Source organism: Hyla sarda, chromosome 11 (genome assembly GCF_029499605.1).
Source record: "Hyla sarda isolate aHylSar1 chromosome 11, aHylSar1.hap1, whole genome shotgun sequence".
Lineage (NCBI taxonomy): Eukaryota > Metazoa > Chordata > Amphibia > Anura > Hylidae > Hyla > Hyla sarda.
This window is the reverse complement of record NC_079199.1, coordinates 103,613,431-103,640,251: the sequence shown is the minus strand read 5'-3', so window position 1 is coordinate 103,640,251 and position 26,821 is coordinate 103,613,431. Positions and strand designations below refer to the sequence as shown.

Sequence of the window (26,821 nt, the reverse complement as noted above, 5' to 3'; positions counted from 1 at the left end):
AGACCAGAGACCGCCGCTGCCCCATTGCCTCCCCCATCCTCGGTTTTATAATTACCTGTTCCCGGGGTCCGCGCAACTTCTGGCTCCTGCAGCATCCTGTGTTACGCTGTGCACTGCGCAATGACGAGTGACGTCCTCAACGCAACGTCAGTGTGCACAGTTACAGCTCAGGATGCCGCCGGAGCCAGAAGTAGCGTGGACCCCGGGAACAGGTAATTATAAAACCGGGAATGGGGGAGGCAATGGGGCTGCGGCAGTGGTTGGACTAAGGACCGTCAGGGGGAGAGAAGCGGGCGGCGGCGGTCTCTGGGCAGAGGATAGGCGGGGGGGGGGGGGGGTTTCAGCGGCGGTGGTAGGACTCAGGAGGACCCCAGGACAGGCAGTGGGAGAGAGGCGGGTGGCGGCGGCAGTCTATGGTACCGCAAAAGCCGCTGTAGTTCATTGATTTAAAGCGCCCCGCTTTAAATCAATGATCTGCAGTGACGTCGCCGTGGGGGGGGGGGGTTGCGGGATGGAGATAAATAGCCGATAACTTATATCGGAATATCGGCTATCGGCCTTAACCTCCACAGATTATTGGTATCGGCCCTAGAAAAAATCAATATCGGTTGATCCATACTCCTGACCCGACCCAGACCAGAGCTGGAAGAGTCCTAGTGATCTATGATGCCGTCATGAGACCCGCGGTCAGGTTGGGACTTGCAACCGTTATAACGATTAAAAATGTGACCATATTATTCTCATGTGAACGCGGCCTCAGGGATATCAGGATGTGGTGCAAAACTGTGAGTCATAGCTGTGCATTGTGACAGGGAAGCGAGATCGGTGTTACCCTGAACATAACCGGCAAAAGCGCTTTATTCAGCAGAATTATACATGACTACTGCACCCACCATTACTATAGACTGGACCTATATTAGTCATATACATTGCCTAGGGCCAAATGTCCTCACAGAGGCACCGGAATCACCGAATTCATAAAGACCAACAAAATGGACTAGGCCTGATATAGATTGATTATTTTTTTTTATATCTAAGAGCCAAGTGTAATCACCCAAAGTGCAAGAAAAAGTGCAAATGTGTTACACTAAAAAAACATGCACAAAGGATGCGGTCTACCGCAAGCCCTTCTCCGTTAGGAGAGAGGCCCCCAACAAACCTTACCCTTCGCCTCCGGACCAAAAGGTACCTGCGAGGTTCCAGGTTCAATGTCCCTTTTCGCTGAAGCTACTAAGGGACCACAAATGCTCCCGGCATCCCCCTTGGCGTCAGCCAAGGTATCTGCCCGCAGAGCCGATAACGGTCGGTACCCTGCCAAAGCAGGAGTACTCAGGGTGTTTGCACCTAATGGCCACACACACCTCTCCTAGACTGCCAGGAGGGACACCCAGAAGGGCTACCGCATCCTGACAAATCCTGTGGACACACAACACGCAAAAAGTGACACAGTGAGACAAAAATAAATAAATAAGTGAATGTGCGGCAGGATCTATAAAAATTTCTCTGATCCTAGCCAGAAGGCTGGGAATCAAGAGGTGAGTGCCACAAAGGTGAAGAGATCATGGTGCCAGTGCTTCATCTCAGTGAGCCAATACTCCCAGTGAGTTTCGGCACCTCGGGGTCACCACTCCCCGAGGCACTAAAGTACCTTGGCTCTAGACCCTCTCAGCCTCATGGCGAGACCCGGAGGAAACAGGTCACATCGGGGCAGCCGTCGAGCTGATTCCTCAGAACCAGCCCCGGAAAGCCCTGGTACACCTGCTATAGGCCTGATATAGATGATTCAGCACATTATTATGTGTGTAATTCCACCGTATACATCTATATGTTGTATCTTGTGGGTGTCTGGCACCGCGTCGTACGGTTTATCTTGCTGCGGATGCCAGTAAATCCCTCTGAGGTTTCAGCTCCTCCCGATCCCCGCCAGCTGTTGCTAGAGGCTGGTGTCATCACACTGCGCCATGCCCAGTTATTATCTACCTGCCCACCCCTCGCCACAAACCATCGTACCACCTGACAGCCACCCTCACACACCCGCGGACCTCCGGCAATGTTTGCTAAGGCCAGAGATGTATTAAGGGTAATTACAGAAATCGGCGACACCTATGTAGACGTTAATTGTTACAGGTGAAATACGAGAAGCCTAAAGTATACAGCTCCGGGAGAACCTAACCACCGAGGTGACGTGATGTCTATGCATAGAATATACGTTATGTAAAACATTGCAGGATGGGGAGGGGGATATATTTACTAATAATGTCTGCATTGGGTTTAGCCAACCCGCATTAGATTGTAAGCTCTGCTGGCTGGGCGGTTGCTTTCTGTAGAGCTCTCTGGGGATGTGCGGCAGGCGTTAATCCCGCGTCCTCACAGACAGGGATTTGTATCCAAATCAGCAGAGTCAATGACACATTTACATATTCAAATGAGTTGAGCTAGGATTTCCTATTTGGTTTTGGGATTTCATGTCACAAGACCCAACTCCTCAAAATCTTATAATCCGACATCTTTATACAACCCTAGCCTAATGTATACTGTACATCCCGTCTGACCTAAAGCTTGTATAATTGTGTGAGGCCCCCATTCGCTGTCAGTCATGGGGAACCGGCCTCATTACAATGGAGTATGGCCATGTACAGAGCGCTGGGACCACTCGGAAACGCATTGTGTCCATAGACGGCAATGCATTTCCGAGCAGAAGAATAGACATGTCAATTATTTTGGCAGAGATCGGAAATTCTGCTGTGTGCATGGTGCAGCAGTATCACATTGAAAACAATAGGACTCTGCTGCAATGGAATTTCTGAGTGGACACTTTCCTCCGGATTCCGCCACGCCCCCTCCCATAGACTTGCATTGAGGGGGCGGGTTGTGACGTCATGGGGGGACAGGGCTATGATGTCACGAGCAGCAGAGTACCCCTTTAAGGGTAAGTTCACATATAGCGTTCAACTCTGCACCCTATTGATTGCGCAATACTTAAAATCCACATCATGAAATAAAAAGCATTTTACCTTCTTGGTGTGGAATTTGCGCAGGCAGCCACACAGATCAGCACCATTGAATAGGGCAAATTTTACAGCTGAGTATTTGTTATAATATTTCAATCTAGACAGCAAACTTAGGTATGTAAGGATATTTTTTTCTATTTTATCCCATTCCAGCTTGTATTAAGTGGTTTTGTTCGTAAACAGCTGTAATGCCTTTTAAACAGATCTCCCTCCTATACTGATTTTTTTAAATGGTGACGAATTGAGCAAAATGTTGTTCATTTGCGACAAATGAAGATGTTTGTGGTGACAGAAACCACTGGGTATCAGATGTACAATCTACTGTAATGTTACTGTTCGCTCTCATGATGCTTCACTGACTTGTCCCCATCCCATTCTGGGAGGGGCTTAGTAGTCACAAGACCACTTGAACCTGAGAACTGACAGAGCTACTGCAACAAGTTTGGCGCTACTGCAACAAGTTTCAAACTACTGCAACAAGTTTTGCGCTACTGCTACAGTAACAAGTTTCGCACTACTGCTACAAGTTTCGCGCTACTGCAACAAGTTTTGCACTACTGCAACAAGTTTTGCGCTACTGTAACAAGTTTCACGCTACTGCTACAAGTTTCATGCTACTGCTACAAGTCTTGCGCTACTGCAACAAGTTTCGCGCACAAAAGGCGCTTCCTCTGGCCCTTACGGCAAAACATGTTGCCGCCCCTGTGCATGCCCCCCGCCTCACCTGTCCACAGCTGCTCCATGTGTGTCCGTTTGGATGTGTATCTATGTTCATGTTGAATAAAGCCTGGATTTTCTACTGACAAGTGGTGGTGAGTGCACTATCCTTATCTTCTACTGTGCCTGCATTTATTGAATCTTCTAAGTTCTGTAATAAGAGCAACTCCATACTAGCGGTGCCAGAATTTTTTCCTTTCTCTGTATGATAGATTAAGAAAATGAACTGTAACAACAAGGAGCGCTTACACTCAGGACATAAAGATGGAGTTTTAGCCCTTTACATTTTAAACAGAGTCTCCCTTTAAGAGTGTAAGCAGAGCAGTGTGTGGTGGACAGCGGGGCCCTTAAAGCTTCGGATATTTATTGCTTACACTGTATAGTAGTCCCTCTAGTCTAAGTCCCATTATATAGTGTAGGTGGGTGATGAGCGGACTGGACGTAGTCTGTGTTTTCTTGTCGGTGTAATCTGCAGGACGCAGCACAGGAAGCGGAGAATGAGCTCAGTGCCAGGCGGCCCTAACAAAAGCACATTACTAATAATAACAGCCTCAAGGGAATGAGGAAAAATCATCCACCTTGGTTTGAGTCCAGGATTATTTTTTCCGAAGAAATTTTAAACAATGATATAAATTGTATAGAGGCGGCCATTTTGAACACCAAGGCATTCAAGAGAACACCCCTACTAATAAAAGGGCTGGTAACACGCAGGTCGACAACTTATTAATATATTTACAGGAGGAATAACAAAGTAATGACACCATGCAAGGTTCTTTATTCAAACTAAAGGGGGACTAGATGGAAGTGTGGGTGGATGACCCCCTCGTCATTTTTAAAGGGGTACTCCGCTGCTCAGCGTTTGGAACAAACTGTTACGAACGCTGGAGCCGGTGTCGGGAGCTCGTGACGTCATAGCCCCGCACCTCATGACGTCACGCCCCGCCCCCCTCAATGCAAGTCTGGGAGGGGGCATGACATCCGTCACACCCCCTCCCATAGACTTGCATTGAGGGGGCGGGGCTATACATCACGAGCTCCCGGCTACAGCATTCGGAACAGTTTGTTCCAAACACTTAGCAGTTGAGTAGGCCTGGATCTTGACCATCTTCAGCCAAGCAACTCCTGAGTCCTGCATACAAATACATGCTCAGCTCAACTGAGTGTCCATGTGCTGTCAATGGAGAGTGGACAAAGACATTGTGAGACACCTCTGTCCTTCCTGACTTCTTGGTGGCCGCTAAAATCCCCAAGATAAAAAAGATTAGGTAGTTTATATCCAACATGCCCAGTCCTTTCTCTAAAATGCATGGGGGCCACCCAACTCCTCTCTGACATTTACTTTCAGGGTGGAGTCGGCAGGCCCCCATACACATTAGATGGCTAGTTGTTCTGATAAAATAGGTGGATTCAGCAAAAACTTGTGTACGGTGTATGGCCTGCTTAACTCGTTTAAAGAACTGTCTCCTATCTGTGGCTCTCAGCTAGTGCAACACTACAAGTCCCAGCATACAGCATTGGTCTTAGATACTTAAATAAAGGTTGACAAGTTTGTTTTTCAGAAAGTGGTGAGTAAGGAGAAGCCGCGGAGAGTCGCAGTGGGGGTTGTAGTTGCACACTAACAGGAAGACTTGTGTCACCCGGAAACCCCACTCCCTCCGCAAGATATTACCCAACGATGAACTACAGGCGGCCAGCTGTGGTCATACAGTATATCACATACCACTGTCAGGGCATGCTGAGAATTGTAGTTGTGCAACCCACTGGTATATAGTACGTGGGTGACATCATAGGGCACTAAGCCTTCAGTATTAGTGTCCTGTGATACATCCTGACGAAATGGTTAAACAGTGACCAGAGGAATTTATAAGGTGACAGGATGCGATACGTGATTCACCGCCCCCTCCTGTGAATGGAGGATTCCTGGTTTAGCTTCCTGTAAATTCATGTGATGAGTCTTTAGAGACCCCTGAACCCTCGTCTCAGCAAATTCACTTTATTACCCATGAAATCTCAGGATCTGCTTACTGGTGGGAAAATCAATATGGCCACCAAGTCTCCCTGGGCATCTTACATAGTAATGGCTGCTATCTGCAGAGCCTTGTCTAACATAGGCAATACGAGACTATAACACCCATCCTCCTTATATAAAGGGAAAATCTGTTCTGTAATTATACTGTGTCAGCACATGGTATCACACATACTAGCAGTTCAGCAGATAGTATCGCACAAACCGGGCTTAGATACACTGCCAGTGTGTTCTCTCGTGAAGTTGGTGACAGTCGCACCTCTCCATCTCCACAGTGATGTTAGTAGATGAGGGAGGCTCCTGGCTCCGTTGATGGTTGTCATGGTTATACATAGAAAACTAGTGAGCACAGAGATATTTCAGGAATCTATCGTGTTGGTGGATAATGCAGCATTTACCCAGGGATGCAGCACCAGCACAGTCTCCGCAGCCCCTCCATACACGGCCCTGCCAGGGGAGAGGTGTCCCCTCGCAAGCTCCAGACCATGACCTGGAGGGCCAAGCGACAGACCGAGCGGGGAGCATTGGGACTGGTAGGTTCACCCTACACAAGCTGCGATTTTGGGATGTGACCTTTCGGCTCAGGCGATGGCGGGAGGGATAATGGGATCAGGTATGGCTTTTGGTGGAAAGAATCATGGATAATATGGGATCCTCCATTGACCTGTGGTGAGAGGATCATCATTTTTTTAGGATCAGATTGTCCACTGACCTGTGGTGAGAGGGACCATAGATGATCATGGCTGGTCTACTCACAGTTTGTGGAAGGGATCATGAATAATATGGGATTGTGGATTATCCACTGACCTATGGCAGGAGGGATCGTGGTTGTTCTGAGATCAGGCATTGTCCACTACCCTATGGCAGGAGGGATCGTGGTTGTTCTGAGATCAGGCATTGTCCACTGCCCTATGGCAGGAGGGATCGTGGTTGTTCTGAGATCAGGAATTATCCACTGCCCTATGGCAGGAGGGATCGTGGTTGTTCTGAGATCAGGAATTATCCACTGCCCTATGGCAGGAGGGATCGTGGTTGTTCTGAGATCAGGCATTGTCCACTGACCTATGGCAGGAGGGATCGTTGTTGTTCTGAGATCAGGGATTATCCACTGACCTGTTTGTCTCTTCTCTAAACAGAATAAAGAAAAAGAGAAAATGAAGGAAAGAGAAAAGGACGCCAAGGAAAAGGACACCCGCTACACTAATGGCCACCTCTTCACCACCATCACAGTGTCTGGGACCACAATGTGTTTTGTCTGTAGCAAAAGCATCACAGCAAAGGAGGCTCTTATATGTCCTAGTAAGTATGTGAACCCTCTTATAATGTAATAATGTCAACCGACCTCTTGAAATCTTGGGGTCCCCTAATAACATAAACATAATAGGCTATTAATATAAAATACCCAGAGTCCTCTTTGACAAGCCCATTAGCACTCAGTCACTATACCTTGAGATAAGAGTATCCACCAGGCAGTGTTATGTGTCTGTAAGGAATTTCTCCATATGTGGGAGTTGCAGCACTGAGTAGGCGAGCCACGAGGATCTCTACAGGCAACAAGACTGGAACATTTATCAGAAAGGGGCAGACAATGCAGGCAGGCAATAGTTAAATCTACCAGGACTGTTATGTGGAAAGGGCAAAGACGCCGGCGCCCACCTGCCACTGGGCACAGATGTTAGTCGATGTCACTGGTGCCTGCTTGCCGCCTACATTATGTTATCTTAAGGTGCGTTGCTATGAGTAAATCTGGCTTCTATGAATAAAAATTTCAATAAATATGAGCTGCCTGTCTGACCACATCTACATATAAACTCTGTTGTGCAGACATTTAGGGGGAACTCCAGCCAGCTGATCTTTACTAAATCTGTCCTGTCTTGAGCTGGGGTGACCTACAGTCATGGCCGTAAATGTTGGCACCCCTGAAATTTTTCAAAATAATGAAGGATCTCTCACAGAAAAGGATTGCAGTAACACATGTTTTGCTATACACATGTTTATTCCCTTTGTGTGTATTGGAACTAAACCAAAAAATGAGGAAAAAAACTAATTGGACATAATGTCACCAAACTCCATAAATGGGCTGGACAAAATTATTGGCACCCTTTCAAATTTGTGGATAGATAAGATTTTTTTTAAGCATGTGATGCTCCTTTATACTCACCTGGGGCAATATAAAAATCACACCTGAAAGCAAATAGAAAGGAGAGAGGTTCACTTAGTCTTGGCATTGTGTGTCTGTGTGTGCCACACTAAGCATGGACAACAGAAAGAGGAGAAGAGAACTGTCTGAGGACTTGAGAACCAAAATTGTGGAAAAATATCAACAATCTCAAGGTTACAAGTCCATCTCCAGAGATCTAGATTTGCCTTTGTCCACAGTGCGCAACATTATCAAGAAGTTTGCTATCCATGGCACTGTAGCTAATCTCCCTGGGAATGGACAGAAGAGAAAGTTTGATGAAAGGTGTCAACGCAGGATAGTCCGGATGGTGGATAAGCAGCTCCAAACAAGTTCCAAACATATTAAAAGTGTCCTGCAGGCTCAGAGAGCATCAGTGTCAGCGTGAACTGTCGACATTTAAATGAAACGCTATGGAGGAGACCCAGGAGGACCCCACTATGAAGGAGACCCAGGAGGACCCCACTATGGAGGAGACCCAGGAGGATCCCACAGCTGACACAGAGACATAAAATAGCAAGACTAAATTTTGACAAAATGAGCTTGAGTAAGCCAAAATCCTTCTGGGAAAACGTCTTGTGGACAGATGAGACCAAGATAGAGCTTTTTGGTAAAGCGCATCATTCTACTGTTTACCGAAAACGGAATGAGGCCTACAAAGAAAATAACACAGTACAGTGAAATATGGTGGAGGTCAATGATGTTTTGGGGTTGTTTTGATGCCTCTGGCAGTGGGGGCCTTGAATGTGTACAAGACATCATGAAATCTGAGGATTACCAACGGATTTTGGGTCGCACTGTACAGTCCAGTGTCAGAAAGCTGGGTTTGCATCCGAGATCTTGGGTCTTCCAGCAGGACAAAAAGCAAGTCAAGAAGCACCCAGCACCCCTGTGGAGAGATCTTAAAATTGCTCTTGGGAAAAGGTGCCTTCCAATAAGAGAAACCTTGAGCAGTTTGCAATGGAAGAGTGGTCCAAGATTCCGGCTGAGAGGTGTAAGAAGCTTATTGATGGTTATAGGAAGTGACTGATTTCAGTTATTTTTTCCAAATATTAGGTTTAGGGTGCCAATAATTTTGTCCAGACCATTTTTGGAGTTTGGTGACATTATGTCCAATTAGCTTTTTTCCTCCTTTTTTTTGGTTTAGTTCCAATACACACAAAGGGAATAAACATCTGTATAGCAAAACATGTGTTACTGCAATCCTTTTCTGTGAGAAATACTTTATTTTCCTGAAAAATTTCAGAGGTGCCAACATTTACGGCCATGACTGTATGTACATCCGAAAGGGACATGAATAGGTGGAGTCTGCCATGTTTCTGCTGGCATGGGGATATGGGTGTCAAGAAGGGACCAAAGGTTTCAGATAGGGAACATGGATGTCAGAAAGGGAACATGGGTGCATTCAGGTTGCTGCAATGTAGGAATCCTGTTCCTACAGTTAATTCAGGACCACAATGAGCAGGTACATAGTGCACACAGACAGTATCTGGCGGCACATTTATGACTGGCACTCTCATTTGTGGGTCGATCTATGAGTAATTGTCTCTTTGATGCTGGCCGTCCTCTGCATGCGATAGATCGGGTTTCGCGTTCCATCTGGCTGCAGTCATTCGATACAGGACGGCAGCTGGCCAAAAAAATCCGACATTAACACCACTGCTGGGAAATGCCTCATATGTCTCATAAACACCAATGCATTGTAGAAGGCATATACTGCAGTGCCCACTCTTGCATGCATGCTGGGGCTGATCGTTTCCCGGTTGATTCCTATGACTCCTGCTGCAGAGCTTATAGATTACTGTTCTGAATATTTCTTGAATCTGTAGTCCAACCGCAGGGTTCTGGAAATGTTCCATCACATGTCAATGACGTCAGTGCATTCAACCATGATGGAGATTTAGTAATGTGCGGTTCTGAGACATTACACACCATAGGCTTCAAGTAAAGATTCATTATTAACTCTTATGGTTCTACATCTAAGATTCTTCATATATCTTTATAGATCTAAAAAGTTATCACACTTCACTAAGTGACGGGCACTTACAGCATACTGGGTTATTATTGAGGCCAATGTACAGTATATGTATAGTATTTGTCAGCATAGACTAAGTGTCTATATGGTAAATGGCTAACGCTGGTCATACATATTAGATATTTGTCGGCCTAACCCACTGATTTCTGTTCAGGACCCTCCTGACTTGGGCAGTTAAAGGCAACATACCTGATTGTTCTGGAAAATGGGTCCAGCCAACACATTACTAACGTGTATGATGGCCTTAAATCCTTCTACATATGAGTCATTGTGACTATAATACCTAAGTATTAAAGGCTCTTGGAAAGTGTTCCCCCAACTTGAGGTCCTATAGCAGTTGGAAAACTACAAGTATCAGCATGCTCTGACAGCAATCACTGGGGAGCACTGGTCTAAGAGATAAGGAACAGTATAGACTTTAAAGGGGGTATCCAGTGTTTTTTTTTTTTTTTTGAGAAAATAATATGGTGCTGGGGCAGGGGAAGAAATAGAAAAAGAAAAAAAAAAAAAAAAAACTATACTTACCTAGCCCCGGTCCCCTGCAGCTCCAGTTCGAGTCCATCCAGTCCCCCGATCTTCTATCGTTTTCCTGCTTCCAAAACGAGCGATCGTTGCAGGAGTTGCCGGCTCAGTCAATCACTGGCCACAGAGGTGTCCCGGCTAAGGGGGCAGGTCCTGCACCAAGACCTTGTCTAGGAAGCAGAAAGGAGAAAGAAAATCAGGCATCAGAAAGAGCTGAACGGGAGCTGCGGGGGACAGGGGCTAGGTTACTGGATAACCCTTTTAACTGATATCAACCCTACAGATTTGTAAATTACTTCTATATAAAAATCTTAATCCTTCCAGTACTTATGAGCTGCTGTATACTACAGAGGAAGTTGTATTTCTGGAATTATTTTCAGTCTGACCACAGTGCTCTCTGCTGACACCTCTGTCCATATCAGGAACTGTCCAGAGTTCAAGCAAATCACCATAGTAAACCTCTCCTGCTCCGGACAGTTCCTGATACGGACAGAGGTGTCAGCAGAGAGCAGTGTGGTCAGACTGGAAAGAACTACACAACTTCTTTTGGAGCATACAGCAGCTAAAGGGTACTGGAAGGGTTAAGATTTTTATATAGAATTTACAAATCTGTTTAACTTTGTGGCACCAGTTGATTTAAAAAAAAAAAAAAATATATATATATATATATATATATATATAATAATTCCACCAGAGTACCCCTTTAATCTCCTGCCTTATTGCTTTTCGTTTGAGACTTTCCTTTGTGACCATGAGGGAAATCTGAAGTGTTCTTTCTCAGTCAAACCATCTCCACAGAGAAGCAGACGTGGAGACGCTGGGAGTCATCTCTGCCAACGTGGGATTTTTTTCAGAACATGCTGTTCTGTGGGCATGAGTACATTTCCAAAAATGTGTCTGCATACCCCCCCCCCCCCCCCCCCCCTCCATCCTCCTGGAATATATTAATGTTACATATGGCTGGCAGATCTGCAATACAGTTCACAATTCACATCTTCTCAATTAGCTGTAGTGTTACAGATGAGAAATACATTATATTACAGTTCCTATACATAGGATCCTGACAGACTGATCTCCATGTAAAATGGTCCCAAAGTCCATCTTTATCTAAGATCTAGGGGCATTCACTTTGATGCGGTAACTCTGTGCCACCACTACAATTTACAGAGTTGAGGCATTCGGGTACCGCAGCAGTGTCGTCCAGCGAGATTGCCGGTTGCTACAACCCGCTGATCAACTATTGATAGCCTAACCTGTGTATAGACCATCAATAGTTTTTGGCTAAAAAAAAATAATAATAATCACTTTAAAAAGGGGTACTCCATTGCTCCAGCGTCTGGAACATTTTTTTCCGAACGCTCGGTGCAGTCAGCGAGGGTCGTGATGTCACAACCACGGCCCCTAGTGACGTCACCCAGCGTTCAGAACTAAATCAGGAATCCTGCGGGTACATCGTGTGCGGGGGAGCGGAATGCCGGGAACGACTTCGGGCTTTGCCCGAAGTCGTTCCCGGCAGTCCGCTTCCCCGCACACAATGTACCCGCAGGAATAAAGAATTTTCTCCTTCAAGTACCGGTCAGTGCTCCGTTCTTTTACTCTACTTCTTATCATCGTTTCCTATTATATTTGTTAAGTAAGGTAACCTCAAGCCTCCCTAATGAGTATCTAAAAAGTTGGGGCTTTTTCCCCGTAAGGCAATGTTTACATGGCAGGATTTCTGAGCAGAATTCCACTGCAGCAGAGTCCCATTGATTTCCAAGGGATTCTGCTGCACAGTGCACACGGCAGAATTTTCGCGGCAGATGTTTCTGCAGTGGAAACCCTGATTCCGGCGTCTGCAGAAAAGAATAGACATGTCTATTTTATCTGCGGATTCCATTCGGAAAGGCATTGCTGTCTAAGAGGTGGCACATTTCTGAGCGGTCCTAGCTGAAACCTTGTGAAATGTGCACCTGTGTTATCCGGGCGGACATTCTGCACACTTTCGGTCATGTGAACATGTCCTTGTTATTCTGGAACTCCATTCTCATTTGGAAACCAAGTTAAAGGGGTAGTCCAGTGGTGAAAAACCTATCCCCTATCCTAAGGATAGAGGATAAGTTTGAGATCGCGGGGGGTCCGACCGCTGGGGCCCCCCCGCGATCTCCTGTACGGAGCCCCGGCTCGCTGGCCAGATAGTGGGTGTCGACCACCGCACAAAAGCGTCGGCTGACACGCCCCCTCAATACAACGCTATAGCAAAGCCGGAGATTGCCGAAGGCAGCGCTCCGGCTCTGCCATAGAGTTGTATTGAAGGGGGGGTGTCAGCTGCCGCTTCGTGTGGTGGTCAACACACCCCCTTCCTGCGGGCTGTCGGGGTGCCATACAGGAGATCGTGGGGGGCCCCAGCAGTCAGACCCCCCGCGATCTGAAACTTATCCCCTATCCTAAAGGATACGTTTTTCATCACTGGATATCTCCTTTAAGCACTTGCCAGACTGTCAAACCAATGTCCTACTACAATGTTTTTCAAACAGTGTGCCTCCAGCTGTTGTAAAACTGCAACTCCCAGTATGCCCGGAGAGCATGCTGAAAGTTGTAGTTTTGCAACAGCTGGAGGCACACTCTTTGGAAAACACTGGTTTACTAGCAGTATTTTTCTTAGGCTGCCGTCTCCATTGCATTGGTGTTGATCTGCAGCGTAAGGAATTAAGCGGTTAAATGAGTTCTATCCTTTTACAAATTAATCTGCTTATTTAGTGCCCCCCTCCCCTGACTTCCCATAGGACCCCCTTAATACGAGTGTACGTTCTGCCATCCCCCCTACAGCGATACTAATTACCGCAGACTTCCTCCCCTGGTGTTTGATGTGTTCAGCCTCCGGGCCAGATCCAATGCAAAATACACATCTCATTCAGAGTAGTAATGGGAGGTTTATACGGTAAATACTGGGGGGCTGCAGGGGGATTTCCTCTCGTCACCGTTTATTTATCCTGGATAACAAGACCACAAAAACCCAATGACTTCTAATTCCAGATTAGACCGTTACCTTTGACTGGACCCTCTAATCCCTGTGCAATTCCACATACAGGATCCTCTCGTTGTCAGAGAAGTAAAGCCATAGACCTAAGTCCTCTCAATCACAGCAAAAACAAACAAAAATATCAAATAAATCAATTCATGAAATGTAGGATTTTCCGTGGGAAATAAGTCATTTGGAGCTGAAATCTTCCAGCATTTTGTGCTGGTGCAGTGTCTGCATAGAGAGAGTCCTGGCTGTATTCACTTCATTGTATAAGCATCTGATATACATGTCCCCTGCATTATGGGAACTCCTCTGAACTGGTAGGGAGTGTCTGCCCACATGCAGTGCAATACAGGATATAACTCAGGATCAGTACAGGATAAGTAATGTATGTACACAGTGACCCCACCAGCAGAATAGTGAGTGCCGCTCTGGAGTATAATACAGGATATAACTCAGGATCAGTACAGGATAAGTAATGTATGTACACAGTGACCCCACCAGCAGAATAGTGAGTACAGCTCTGGAGTATAATACAGGGTATAACTCAGGATCAGTACAGGATAAGTAATGTAATGTATGTACACAGTGACCGCACCAGCAGAATAGTGAGTACAGCTCTGGAGTATAATACAGGATATAACTCAGGATCAGTACAGGATCAGTAATGTAATGTATGTACACAGTGACCTCACCAGCAGAATAGTGAGTACAGCTCTGGAGTATAATACAGGATATAACTCAGGATCAGTACAGGATAAGTAATGTAATGTATGTACACAGTGACCTCACCAGCAGAATAGTGAGTACAGCTCTGGAGTATAATACAGGATATAACTCTGGATCAGTACAGGATAAGTAATGTAATGTATGTACACAGTGACCCCACCAGCAGAATAGTGAGTACAGCTCTGGAGTATAATATAAGATATAACTCAGGATCAGTACAGGATCAGTAATGTAATGTATGTACACAGTGACCTCACCAGCAGATTAGTGAGTACAGCTCTGGAGTATAATACAGGATATAACTCAGGATCAGTACAGGATATGTAATGTAATGTATGTACACAGTGACCCCACCAGCAGAATAGTGAGTACAGCTCTGGAGTATAATGCAGGATATAACTCAGGATCAGTACAGGATAAGTAATGTAATGTATGTACACAGTGACCTCACCAGCAGAATAGTGAGTACAGCTCTGGAGTATAATACAAGATATAACTCAAGATCAGTACAGGATAAGTAATGTAATGTATGTACACAGTGACCTCACCAGCAGAATAGTGAGTACAGCTCTGGAGTATAATATAAGATATAACTCAGGATCAGTAATGTAATGTATGCACACAGTGACCTCACCAGCAGAATAGTGAGTACAGCTCTGGAGTATAATACAGGATATAACTCAGGATTAGTACAGGATAAGTAATGTAATGTATGTACACAGTGACCCCACCAGCAGAATAGTGAGTACAGCTCTGGAGTATAGTACAGGATATAACTCAGGATTAGTACAGGATAAGTAATGTAATGTATGTACACAGTGATCTCACCAGCAGAATAGTGAGTACAGCTCTGGAGTATAGTACAGGAAATAACTCAGGATCAGTGCAGGATAAGTAATGTAATGTATATACACTGTGACCTCACCAGCAGAATAGTGAGTACAGCTCTGGAGTATAATACAGGATATAACTCAGGATCAGTGCAGGATAAGTAATGTAATGTATATACACTGTGACCTCACCAGCAGAATAGTGAGTACAGCTCTGGGGTATAATACAGGATATAATCAGAATAAAACAAAACAAAACATACTTCAGTATTTTAAATACTCTAATTCTTAAAAAAAAAAAAAAATTCTAGGCGACATATTCACTTTAAATCTTGGTTGGGGTCAATTGGTCAGTATCCATCAAGGCTATAGTGATTATAAAGGCTTATAGAAGCCCCATATCTGGTTACTCAGGACCCCTATCTTCATCCTCTATCCTTCCACTGTGCAGCTGTCCCCACCTGTGCTCAGGGCCCATTCTCAGCAGCTGCGTGGCCATCACCCTTAATAGCTTCCTTGTGCTCCGACAGACAACATCTGCGCTGTCGGTCAGCTGCGGTGGAGTGTAAATCCCATCAGTGCCGACTCGACATGCCAGCTCCCTGTTTCTTGTATCGCTGTGTTGGTTATGTAATCTTTGTTTCATATTCTCGCCTGTTGCTCTGAGCCATACATTGACTTTTGTGTGGAATTTGTTGTTGAACGCACGTTGCTACCTTGATATTTTTGGAATTCAGAGATCAAAATATCACCATTTTTATGTTTGCATTTTCAAAGTATTCACTCGTTTGTCATTACGTGGATATTAGAAATCTTAACTTTTGTCATTGACAAAAGCAGCAAGTGTGCACAGGGCTGAGGAACTAGACTATGTTCTCTTTGCTCTGTCGTCTGGTTCTGGTCAAGCATTGTCTGATCTTTTGGGTTGAAGGATTAAAGGGGTACTCCGCTGCTCAGCGTTTGGAACAAACTGTTCCGAACGCTTGAGCCGTGAGCTTGTGATGTCATAACCTCGCCCCCTTATGATGTCACACCCCACCCCCTCAATGCAAGTCTATGGGAGGGGGCGTGACAGCCGTCACGCCTCCTCCCATAGACTTGCATTGAGGGAGCGGGGCGTGACGTCACGAGCTCCTGGTGTCGGCTCCAGCATTCGGAACAGTTTGTAACCCTTTAAGGGAATTTCACAGAATGCCAATAGGCACAGAGAACTCATGACTTGTAAACATTTAATATTTGTTACTTGCTCCTAAATTGGACTGTCTATGTTGTTTCTAAGTAAAGGAGAACACATGGGACAATAACACCAGGGATATTGCAGAGATGGGAGGTTCAGAAGGGTAAACCCCTCAAATTAACCTATTGTCAGGAGACTCCTACATGTCTTCACCATATAGAACATAGTCCATGAATTATATGACAAAACTGGTGTATGGAGCCTTTATAAGAAATGCAATGCTCCATGGGAAAAAGAGTGCTTTGTTCTCCACTGACACCTATTGGAGAAAGTTATTTTTCCTTGTAGAGAAGAGATTTCTTGTAATAATTATAAAATACACTTTGTTTGCTACAGAATAACTTTTTTTGTTAAAATATACAAAAATCTTTTTGTGTGTTAATTTTAACAACAAAGTTGATTTCGAGCAAACCTTCTTTGTGTTAGATAAAACGAAGATTGGACAATATAATAGGAAAAAACAATATACTAGGAGGAAGCGGAGGAAAACTCCCCCCACGATGTTGTATCTCTTCACATGAGGCAGGCCTGCTTTGTATCTTCAGACAGGCCTGTGTTGTAGGTCTTTAAATGAGGCAGGCTGTGTATATCTCCTCACATGAAGCAGGCCTGTGTAATATCTCCTCAAATGAAGCACGACCATGTTGTATCTCCTTATATGAAGCAGGCCCGTGTAGGATCTCCTCATATGAGGCAAGCCTGTGTAGTATCTCCTCACATAAGGCAGGCCCGCGTAGTATCTCCTTACACGAAGCAGGCCCGCGTAGTATCTCCTTACACGAAGCAGGCCCGAGTAGTATCTCCTTACATGAAGCAGGCCCGTGTAGTATCTCCTCACATGAAGCAGGCCCGTGTAGTATCTCCTCACATAAAGCAGGCCCGTGTAGGATCTCCTCATTTGAGGCAGGCCCGTGTAGTATCTCCTCACATGAAGCAGGCCTGTGTAGTATCTCCTCACATGAGGCAGGCCCGTGTAGGATCTCCTCACATGAAGCAGGCCCGTGTAGTATCTCCTCACATGAAGCAGGCCCGTGTAGTATTTCCTCACATGAGGCAGGCCCGTGTAGTATCTCCTCACATGAAGCAGGCCCGAGTAGTATCTCCTTACATGAAGCAGGCCCGTGTAGTATCTCCTCACATGAAGCAGGCCTGTGTAGGATCTCCTCATATGAGGCAGGCCTGTGTAGTATCTCCTCACATGAAGCAGGCCCGTGTAGTATCTCCTCACATGAGGCAGGCCTGTGCATTATCTTATCTCCTCACATGAAGCAGACCTGTGTAGTATCTCCTCACATGAAGCAGGCCCGTGCAGGATCTCCTCACATAAGGCAGGCACGTGTAGTATCTCCTCACATAAGGCAGGCTTGTGTAGTATCTCCTCACATGAGGCAGGCCTGTGTAGTATCTCCTCACATGAAGCAGGCCTGTGTAATATCTCCTCAAATGAAGCACGACCATGTTGTATCTCCTTATATGAAGCAGGCCCGTGTAGGATCTCCTCATATGAGGCAAGCCTGTGTAGTATCTCCTCACATAAGGCAGGCCCGCGTAGTATCTCCTTACACGAAGCAGGCCCGCGTAGTATCTCCTTACACGAAGCAGGCCCGAGTAGTATCTCCTTACATGAAGCAGGCCCGTGTAGTATCTCCTCACATGAAGCAGGCCCGTGTAGTATCTCCTCACATAAAGCAGGCCCGTGTAGGATCTCCTCATTTGAGGCAGGCCCGTGTAGTATCTCCTCACATGAAGCAGGCCTGTGTAGTATCTCCTCACATGAGGCAGGCCCGTGTAGGATCTCCTCACATGAAGCAGGCCCGTGTAGTATCTCCTCACATGAAGCAGGCCCGTGTAGTATCTCCTCACATGAGGCAGGCCCCTGTAGTATCTCCTCACATGAAGCAGGCCCGAGTAGTATCTCCTTACATGAAGCAGGCCCGTGTAGTATCTCCTCACATGAAGCAGGCCTGTGTAGGATCTCCTCATATGAGGCAGGCCTGTGTAGTATCTCCTCACATGAAGCAGGCCCGTGTAGTATCTCCTCACATGAGGCAGGCCTGTGCATTATCTCCTCACATGAAGCAGACCTGTGTAGTATCTCCTCACATGAAGCAGGCCCGTGCAGGATCTCCTCACATAAGGCAGGCACGTGTAGTATCTCCTCACATAAGGCAGGCTTGTGTAGTATCTCCTCACATGAGGCAGGCCTGTGTAGTATCTCCTCACATGAAGCAGGCCCGTGTAGGATCTCCTCACATAAGGCAGGCACGTGTAGTATCTCCTCACATGAAGCAGGCCTGTGTAGTATCTCCTCACATGAAGCAGGCCCGTGTAGGATCTCCTCACATAAGGCAGGCACGTGTAGTATCTCCTCACATAAAGCAGGCTTGTGTAGTATCTCCTCACATAAGGCAGGCTTGTGTAGTATCTCCTCACATAAGGCAGGCCCGTGAAGTATTTCCTCACATGAAGCAGGACCAGCGCTATATATCCATGAGGCAGGCCAGCGCTGTATATCCTCAAAAGATAGGCCCATGTTGTGACTATGCAAAGAACATTGTTTTCATACCCCATAAATCTAGTTTTAGATTTGATCCAAGACGTAAAATATTCTAATGAGATAATTGTGGAAGTTATTAAGAATCTGATTACAAGTTTCCAAGAAATTACCAGAATGTCAACAAGATGAAGCCAGAGATACAGTGTGCATGAGAAGAACCGCATATCTTCTGAGATAGTCTAGTGAGCCAGGGTATCCAAGCCAACGTGTAATACTGACTGTTGAGCTAGTATAGCTAAGCCATGTACCTGTGTATCTAAGTCTATCAAGTGTGATACTGTCTGCAGAGCTGCTGAATGAATCTAATCCTGTTATGTGTAATATTGTCTGCTTAACTGTTGTATCTAATCCTATTATGTGATACTGTTTGCTAAGCTGTGTATCTAAGCCTATCATGTACTTGTGCACCTCTGTAATGTATCCCTTCCTGGGTGCACACAGTAGCTACATGCACTGTAAGTTCCAGATCTGTGGCAAAGGATGTGGTTACAGGGTGTGTACATGAGAAAGTTGAAAGTTCACTTAGTTTGTCTAAAAATAGTTATTTTCATTCAATTACCCGTAGAATACTGCCTGTCAAAAATCATAATAGTGGGCGTGGCCAAATAGTTTGGCACCATGGAGATATATCCTTATCACCAGCCTAATAAATGTAATAATACAGTAATCACGCCACACAGTGCTCGAATAATACCGCTATATAGTGTAGAAACAATAACCACCATTAATAATGATCCCCTTGTTGAGGAGTGAGGCTACTGTTTTTTCATAAAAGATATCTGACCATTCCCAGTACCATGTTGTACTGGTTCTGGGACCCTCTCTGTGGCCCTGGTGGACAGTATGGTGGTGTTCTCATCGCTACATAGCAGTGATCAGGATTTTGCAGCCCTTAGCTTGAGAGCTTGTGATCTGATGGATGTATCTTCATGATGCAGTCTCCACACAATGGACCTTTTGTGAGACATTACAGGAGAGGAGTTGTCTTCCTGCCCTTGTTCATTTCATTTCTAGCTCTGCAGTTTCGGCACACGTCATCTTCTCCCTCGAGGCACCGTACGCTGGCACAAGCCTTATAGCTGCCGCCACATCCCGGCCTGAACCCCTGTATAGAGTTATTTGTCCTGCTTTACTGTGCAGGGATCAGAGAAGAAACAGGAAATTACATTACTTGATACTAATTGTGTATAATTCCAGCAAGCCTCCACCTCGTGCCTCCATTATGTCACCATCCGCTGCAATACTACTGTGCCCAGAATGCCGCCATGGTCCTGAGCAGAGACTAGGTGCTGCGGGGACGCCATGTTTAATGCCCCCTCTGAACTGTTCACTATATGTCGCCTATAAGACCAGAGCAGGGCCTGACTATTCTGAGGAGGAGCATCCGCTGTCTATTTATACTGAAGAGGAAGCTCCTGTCCTGGAATGACTTAACCCTTACATCTGCTGGGGGTTTAGTATTTTAGTTTGCAAATAATCAAGATAGATTTTATATATGCTCGGATAGTTATTCAGATAATCCTTGTAGGCCATTGGCTTATGTGACAACTGTTAGCAGTGGAAATCAATATTTGACAAATGTTAAGCTGGCTATAAATTTAAGATATTTGACAGACAAACAATCGTTCGATCTCCCAATACACATGCACCCACAGCTTCATTTGAGCGTGCATGAACAGGCAACTGGAAAAAGGTGAGAAAGACGCAGTTTGACACCTCTAGCAATGTTGAATTCCAGCATTCCCATCAGTTTTCTCCCCCTGCTATCAAGGGAGAGTAAGGAGGTCCCCCATACACATTACACGATCAACCGATCGCCCCGATTACAGCAGGTTCATCCATTCAATATGCATGGCTACTTTATTTGTTCATACAGAAATCCTAACAACCTGTATAAGCATGCAAAAATTGGTGCACAAAGTGTTACTTGCATTTGGGCAGGCATATTGGATGAAGGTAGCCATTTTTTAGGGATTCATTTTTGGATTGTAATATCTGAGCAGGTAAAACTAATGGATAAGTAAATAATATTATCCGTTTCCTCCTTTAGCATGCAGCGTTACGATACACAACCGCTGTAAAGATGCCCTTCCCAGCTGCACAAAGGTTAAGCAGAAGGTAAGTTTGCACTCTTTTCTGGGTTATGAAGCAAATTATAGGAAGGGCACATGGGGGGTGACGTAATAAAAACTTATATATATTTTTCTTTACAGCAACAGAAAGCGGCCTTCTTGAAGAACAACTCTGCTTTGCAGAACGTGTCTCTAAGGAATAAATGTAAGTATGACAATAGCCCGGAGTAAAAACTAGTACGACGTGTCATTTAGTCCCATTTATATACCACAATAAAAGGGGGATAATTGTATGCCGAGCTTGAAAACAGATGGAGGGTAACCTGTAATCATGGCTCCTGAGGAGAAAAAGGGGTTAAACTGTATAATCAGGATGTCATTGACTCCTTGGGATACAACAGGGCAGAGTTATTACACCTGTGTCATGTGACCGCGCAAAACGACTGCATTTATTCTGTGGATTTCCTGTTTTATGGTGGGGGAAAAAAAAGTAGTTCTGTGTATGATGTAAACCTGTGATGCTTTACTGCCACCCAGAGGAGGTAAGGGGTGCTGCATGCAGAATTGATATAGAAAAACGGGAAATGCAGAAACATAACATGTTCTCTTTTCTTATGTCTTGCAGCTAGTACATTAAGGGAGAGACCAAACTCTGCCATCTATCCATCTGAAAGCCTCCGTCACTCTCTGCTCGGTTCACGCCGGGGACGGACATCTTTATCTCTCTCCAAAAGCGTCTCCACGACCAATATTGCAGGGTGAGATTTCAGTTTTCTTAGGGTGGAACTTCCAGTGATTCCGACTATATCAGGGCGTCTCGTTCATATTAATTTTGTCTTGTGCAGGAATTTGAACGACGAGAGTCCCCTGGGAATACGGAGGATTCTATCTCAGTCCACGGATTCTCTGAACATGAGGAACAGGACCCTGTCTGTGGAGTCTCTGATCGATGAAGGAGGTCTGTATCTCCGTTCTGTATATATTACTCATCCATTGTTGAATCAACGTTAGGTTAGTAAATCCCCTCTGAATGGGCGAGATCATGAAGGTGCGAGGCCACGTATGTTTGCTCGCTTTCTTGTGCCAAACTATTTGCTAGTCTGTTAAATGCAGCCTGCAGTGTAAAGAATGGAGGTTTTCATTCTGGTTGCCATAGCTTTATTAATAATCTTATTGACAAGTATAGTTGTAGTTACACATCAGGTCACTGTTATGCACTATAACTCATATGTGAAGGTGGGTTTAGGGGTTTATGCACAGGGGCGTGTAACACCACCTAGACCAGTGTTTTCCAAACAGAATTGCAAAACTACAACTCCCAGCATGCCTGGACAGCCTTGTAGTTTCACAACAGCTGGAGACACTGTTTGAAAAAACAATTCCCTAGACTAGCATTTAGCGGTGCTATATACTAGAGCCCTGCATCTGATTGTGATCCTGGGGGAACCAATAAAAAACAAGATTGTTGCAGGCGGGAGTAGGCAGTCACAGAACAAAGAACGGGTCCCGCAAACCTCTGAAATGCCACAGGTGGCTGATGAAATTGCACAAGAGGGTCATTAAAAGGCACAAGGGGGTAATAAAATACCATTGGGGTACTAAAAGCTGTGACAAAATGTTTGCTTGAGCGAGCAGGATTGGACACATGTTGCGGGAGCGAGCAGTAATGGTCAGAAATCCATAAAGAAAACAGTCCCATGCAGGGCATTACTATTTACCGACCTATATACACACAGTTTCATATTTTCCCAACAAGAAGGGTATTATCACTACGCTTTGTCTGTTATACAAGTTATCTCAAGTTCTTTTTGATGTCTTCAGGAGCCGATATCATCTGTAGTCAGCTGATGAGCGATTTCGCAACGGACGAGAAGGAGTTTGAGGCGGATTCATGGAGCTTGGCGGTCGACAATAATTATCTACAGCAGCACAAAAAGGATGTGATGAAACGGCAGGATGTTATATATGGTGAGAGGCGTTAATTGTAGACTAGGGGGTTTGTCCGGGATAATAGAAAAAGGTCCTATCTTTATATACACTTTGTTTAAAATTCAAGAATGGCATCTCAGCATTTAAAGGGGAACTCCACCCCTAGACATCTTATCCCCTATCCACTCCCACTCCCATAGACATGAATGGAGGGGAAGTGACGTCTCGAGGGGGCGTGGTGTGAAGTCACAACCACAGCAGTCCGCACCAATGCTCAGAACGCCGGGTGCTGCACAGAAATCGCGGGGGGTCCCAGAGGCCGGACCCTTGCGATCATACATCTTATCCCCTATCCTTTGGATAGGGGATAAGATGTCTAGGGGTGGAGTACCTATTTAATGCCAACATGCCAGGCACAGCTCATAAACAGGAGGGGTGCTGTTCCTAACCCCTTATTAATACCAAGTAACAACCACCCCGTTCTTCAACTTACGGTGTGATTGTATGATTGTTATAAAAGCAGTTGTAACAATGTTTCTGTACGCTCTGACATCTTGTGCTCATTTTATATTCAGAGCTTATTCAGACCGAAGTCCACCACGTTCGCACGTTAAAGATTATGACCAACCTGTTCCGTAAAGGAATGATTGAAGACCTACAGATGGATCCTGCCCTGGTCCAGAAGATGTTCCCATGTGTGGATGAGCTCAGTGACATCCATATCCGCTTCCTCATCCAGCTTCTTGAGAGGCGCAAGGATTCCTTGGCATCTGACAGCAACAAAAACTTTGTCATCAATAAGCTGGGTGACATCCTCATAAACCAGGTACTGTAGACACGTGTAAGGGATATGCTTGCTCATTCTTAAAGGGCAGGTATCATGCTGAAAAAACTCTGATAGAGATATACGGGGGGAGAGTCGGCGCCCTGTACAGGAGATAGGGGATAAGGTTTTCAGCATGATATACTTTCTCCTTTAAAGGGGTACTCCACCCCTAGACAACTCATCCCCTATCCAAAGGATAGGGGATAAGATGTCTGATCGCTGGGGACCCCCACAATATAGCACGCAGCACCCACCTGTTACTACTCCAGAAGCGCTGGAGGGTCTGGCTCCCGATCACAGGGACGGAAGATCGTGACGTCATGACTCCGTCCTTGTGTGACGTGATGCCCCGCCCCCTCAATGCAAGTCTATGGGAGGGGGCGTGACAATAGTCACGCCCCCTCCCATAGACTTGTATTGAGGGGGCGGGACATGACATCACACGGGGGCGGAGTCTTGACGTCACGATCTTCCGTCCCCGTGGTAGGGAGCCAGACCCTCCAGCGCTTCTGGAGCAGTAACAGGTGGGTGCTGTGTGCTATATTGCGTGGGGTCCCCGGCGATCAGACATCTTATCCCCTATCCTTTGGATAGGGGATAAGATGTCTAGGGTGGAGTACCCCTTTAAGGGTTATAGCCTGACTGCTCCTTCAATTAAAAAGTATTAGAAATATTAAGAAATAGTCAAATACATTTTGACATTTCTAGATTAGAGTGGAAAACTTGACCAGCTAGAGGAGAGCTATATGTTTCTTAAGTCTTGCATGCAGGTGGTGACCATGTAGACTACACTACACTTAAATGGCTACTGCTGCAACTTTTTTCATTTACAGCAGGAAGAGCAGCTCTGGAGCTGCACTTTTTGATAAATACTGCAAAGAACAGAAACCATCATGAGCACATGGTTTTATTTTAATGCATGATATAAAACCTTGAGAGACTTGCAGCTTGTATTAGTCATTTTTGGGAATGTTCACTTCTTTTGTTCTGCAGTTTTCAGGAACCAATGCAGAACATATGAAAAAAGCCTACACTGAATTCTGCAGCCAGCACCAGAAGGCTGTGAAACTCTATAAGGAATTGTTCTCCCGAGATAAGAAATTCCAGCAGCTGATAAGGGTGAGGGTCATATCTGGTATTATGGGGCAGGAGGTTGTTGTTTTAATAATTTTCTTGATTTCTCACTTGTGTCCTTTTTTCGTACAGAAATTGACTCGTTCTCAGCTGCTTCGGAGGCATGGAGTACCTGAGTGTATTCTTCTAGTCACACAGAGGATTACAAAATACCCAGTTCTCATCGATCGCATACTGCACAATTCTAAAGGTGAGATGTACACTGTGCAGATGTGAGTCATATAGTCCCTGCAGAGCGAAACCTCATATGTACTCACTGAGTAATGTAATACGCGTCATCTGCCAAGGGAGGTGGGCGAAGGGAAGGGACAACTGCTTTCAGCACATTTGTCTCACAAAACAGGTTGTCAATTGTTAAGACCATTGAGCCACAGCCTTTGAAAAAGAATATAAATGACTAAAATACTGCCCTCCATGTACAAGAATATAACTACTATAATACTGCTCCTATCTACAAGAATATAACTACTATAATACTGCTCCTATCTACAAGAATATAACTACTATAATACTGCTCCTATATACAAGAATATAACTAATATAATACTGCTCCTATATACAAGAATATAACTACTATAATACTGCTCCTATCTACAAGAATATAACTACTATAATAATGCTCCTATATACAAGAATATAACTACTATAATACTGCTTCTATATACAAGAATATAACTACTATAATACTGCCTCCTATATACAAGAATATAACTACTATAATACTGCCTCCTATATACAAGAATATAACTACTATAATACTGCTCCTATATACAAGAATATAACTACTATAATACTGCTCCTATATACAAGAATATAACTACTATAATACTGCTCCTATATACACGAATATAACTACTATAATACTGCTCCTATATACACGAATATAACTACTATAATACTGCTCCTATATACACGAATATAACTACTATAATACTGCTCCTATATACAAGAATATAACTACTATAATACGGCCTCCTATGTACAAGAATATAACTACTATAATACTGCCTCCTATATACAAGAATATAACTACTATAATACTGCCTCCTATATATACAAGAATATAACTACTATAATACTGCTCCTATATACAAGAATATAACTACTATAATACTGCTCCTATATACAAGAATATAACTACTATAATACTGCTCCTATATACAAGAATATAACTACTATAATACTGCTCCTATATACAAGAATCTAACTACTATAATACTGCTTCTATATACAAGAATATAACTACTACAATATTGCTCCTATATACAAGAATATAACTACTATAATACTGCCTCCTATATACAAGAATATAACTACTATAATACTTCTCCTATATACAAGAATATAACTACTATATTGTACTATGTACAAGGGAATCGCTATAATAATGCTGCCCGGTCTTCATGTAGCCTATATTAATTATTTACTTTTACAGGTGATGAGGAAGAGTATCAAGACCTGGCTACCTCCCTGACACTGGTTAAGGAACTTCTTTCCACCATTGACCAGGACGTCTACAATTATGAGAAGAACCTGCGTCTGCAAGAGATCTACCAAAAAGTGGACAGTAAATCCACAGCTATGGTCCAGGGAGATTTTTGCTTCAGTAAGGAGGAGCTGCTGAGGAGGAAGTTAGTCCACGAGGGTTCGCTGCTTTGGAAGACTGTTGCAGGACGTTTCAAAGGTGACAAGATTGATCACTGATTAGATTGTTACTGTGTATTTGTTTCTATTAGCTCTACAACTGTATTCGTTAAGGTGCTTGGTGTTCTGGATAGTCTTTTTTGATGGCTGACCTAGACTTTTCTTCTGTTCTAGATGTTATCTTGCTGCTAATGACTGATGTCCTCGTCCTGCTCCAAGAGAAGGACCAAAAATACTACTTTCCAACCCTGGTAAGAGCTCATGGGCTTCAAAGATTTGGTGAACTATAGTTGAGTGTACACATAATATTGTACACATGAAACCATTATTTGAATTTTCCTTTCAGTCGTGTTCTTGTGTCCATTCTTG

General features: G+C 44.6%; 1 protein-coding gene and 1 long non-coding RNA gene across 7 annotated transcripts in view; one reads left to right on the top strand and one right to left on the bottom strand.

Moving 5' to 3' along the window:
- Window positions 1-26,821, bottom strand: part of LOC130295803 (uncharacterized) — a 73,921-nt gene that overhangs the window by 37,806 nt on the left and 9,294 nt on the right. The window lies entirely within an intron of this gene.
- ARHGEF2 (Rho/Rac guanine nucleotide exchange factor 2) overlaps window positions 1-26,821 on the top strand; it is a 157,062-nt gene that overhangs the window by 125,467 nt on the left and 4,774 nt on the right. For 5 of the 6 annotated variants that reach the window (XM_056546930.1, XM_056546928.1, XM_056546929.1 and 2 more), the window contains 11 exons: window positions 6,891-7,053; window positions 20,898-20,965; window positions 21,061-21,124; window positions 21,545-21,677; window positions 21,765-21,877; window positions 22,741-22,887; window positions 23,424-23,674; window positions 24,668-24,793; window positions 24,881-24,998; window positions 26,244-26,492; window positions 26,627-26,703. In XM_056546930.1, the coding sequence (XP_056402905.1) occupies window positions 6,891-7,053; window positions 20,898-20,965; window positions 21,061-21,124; window positions 21,545-21,677; window positions 21,765-21,877; window positions 22,741-22,887; window positions 23,424-23,674; window positions 24,668-24,793; window positions 24,881-24,998; window positions 26,244-26,492; window positions 26,627-26,703 (1,509 nt within the window). Of the gene's footprint in view, window positions 1-6,035; window positions 6,288-6,890; window positions 7,054-20,897; window positions 20,966-21,060; window positions 21,125-21,544; window positions 21,678-21,764; window positions 21,878-22,740; window positions 22,888-23,423; window positions 23,675-24,667; window positions 24,794-24,880; window positions 24,999-26,243; window positions 26,493-26,626; window positions 26,704-26,821 lie in introns of those variants that run through there. The other variant, XM_056546931.1, reaches the window with a different exon arrangement.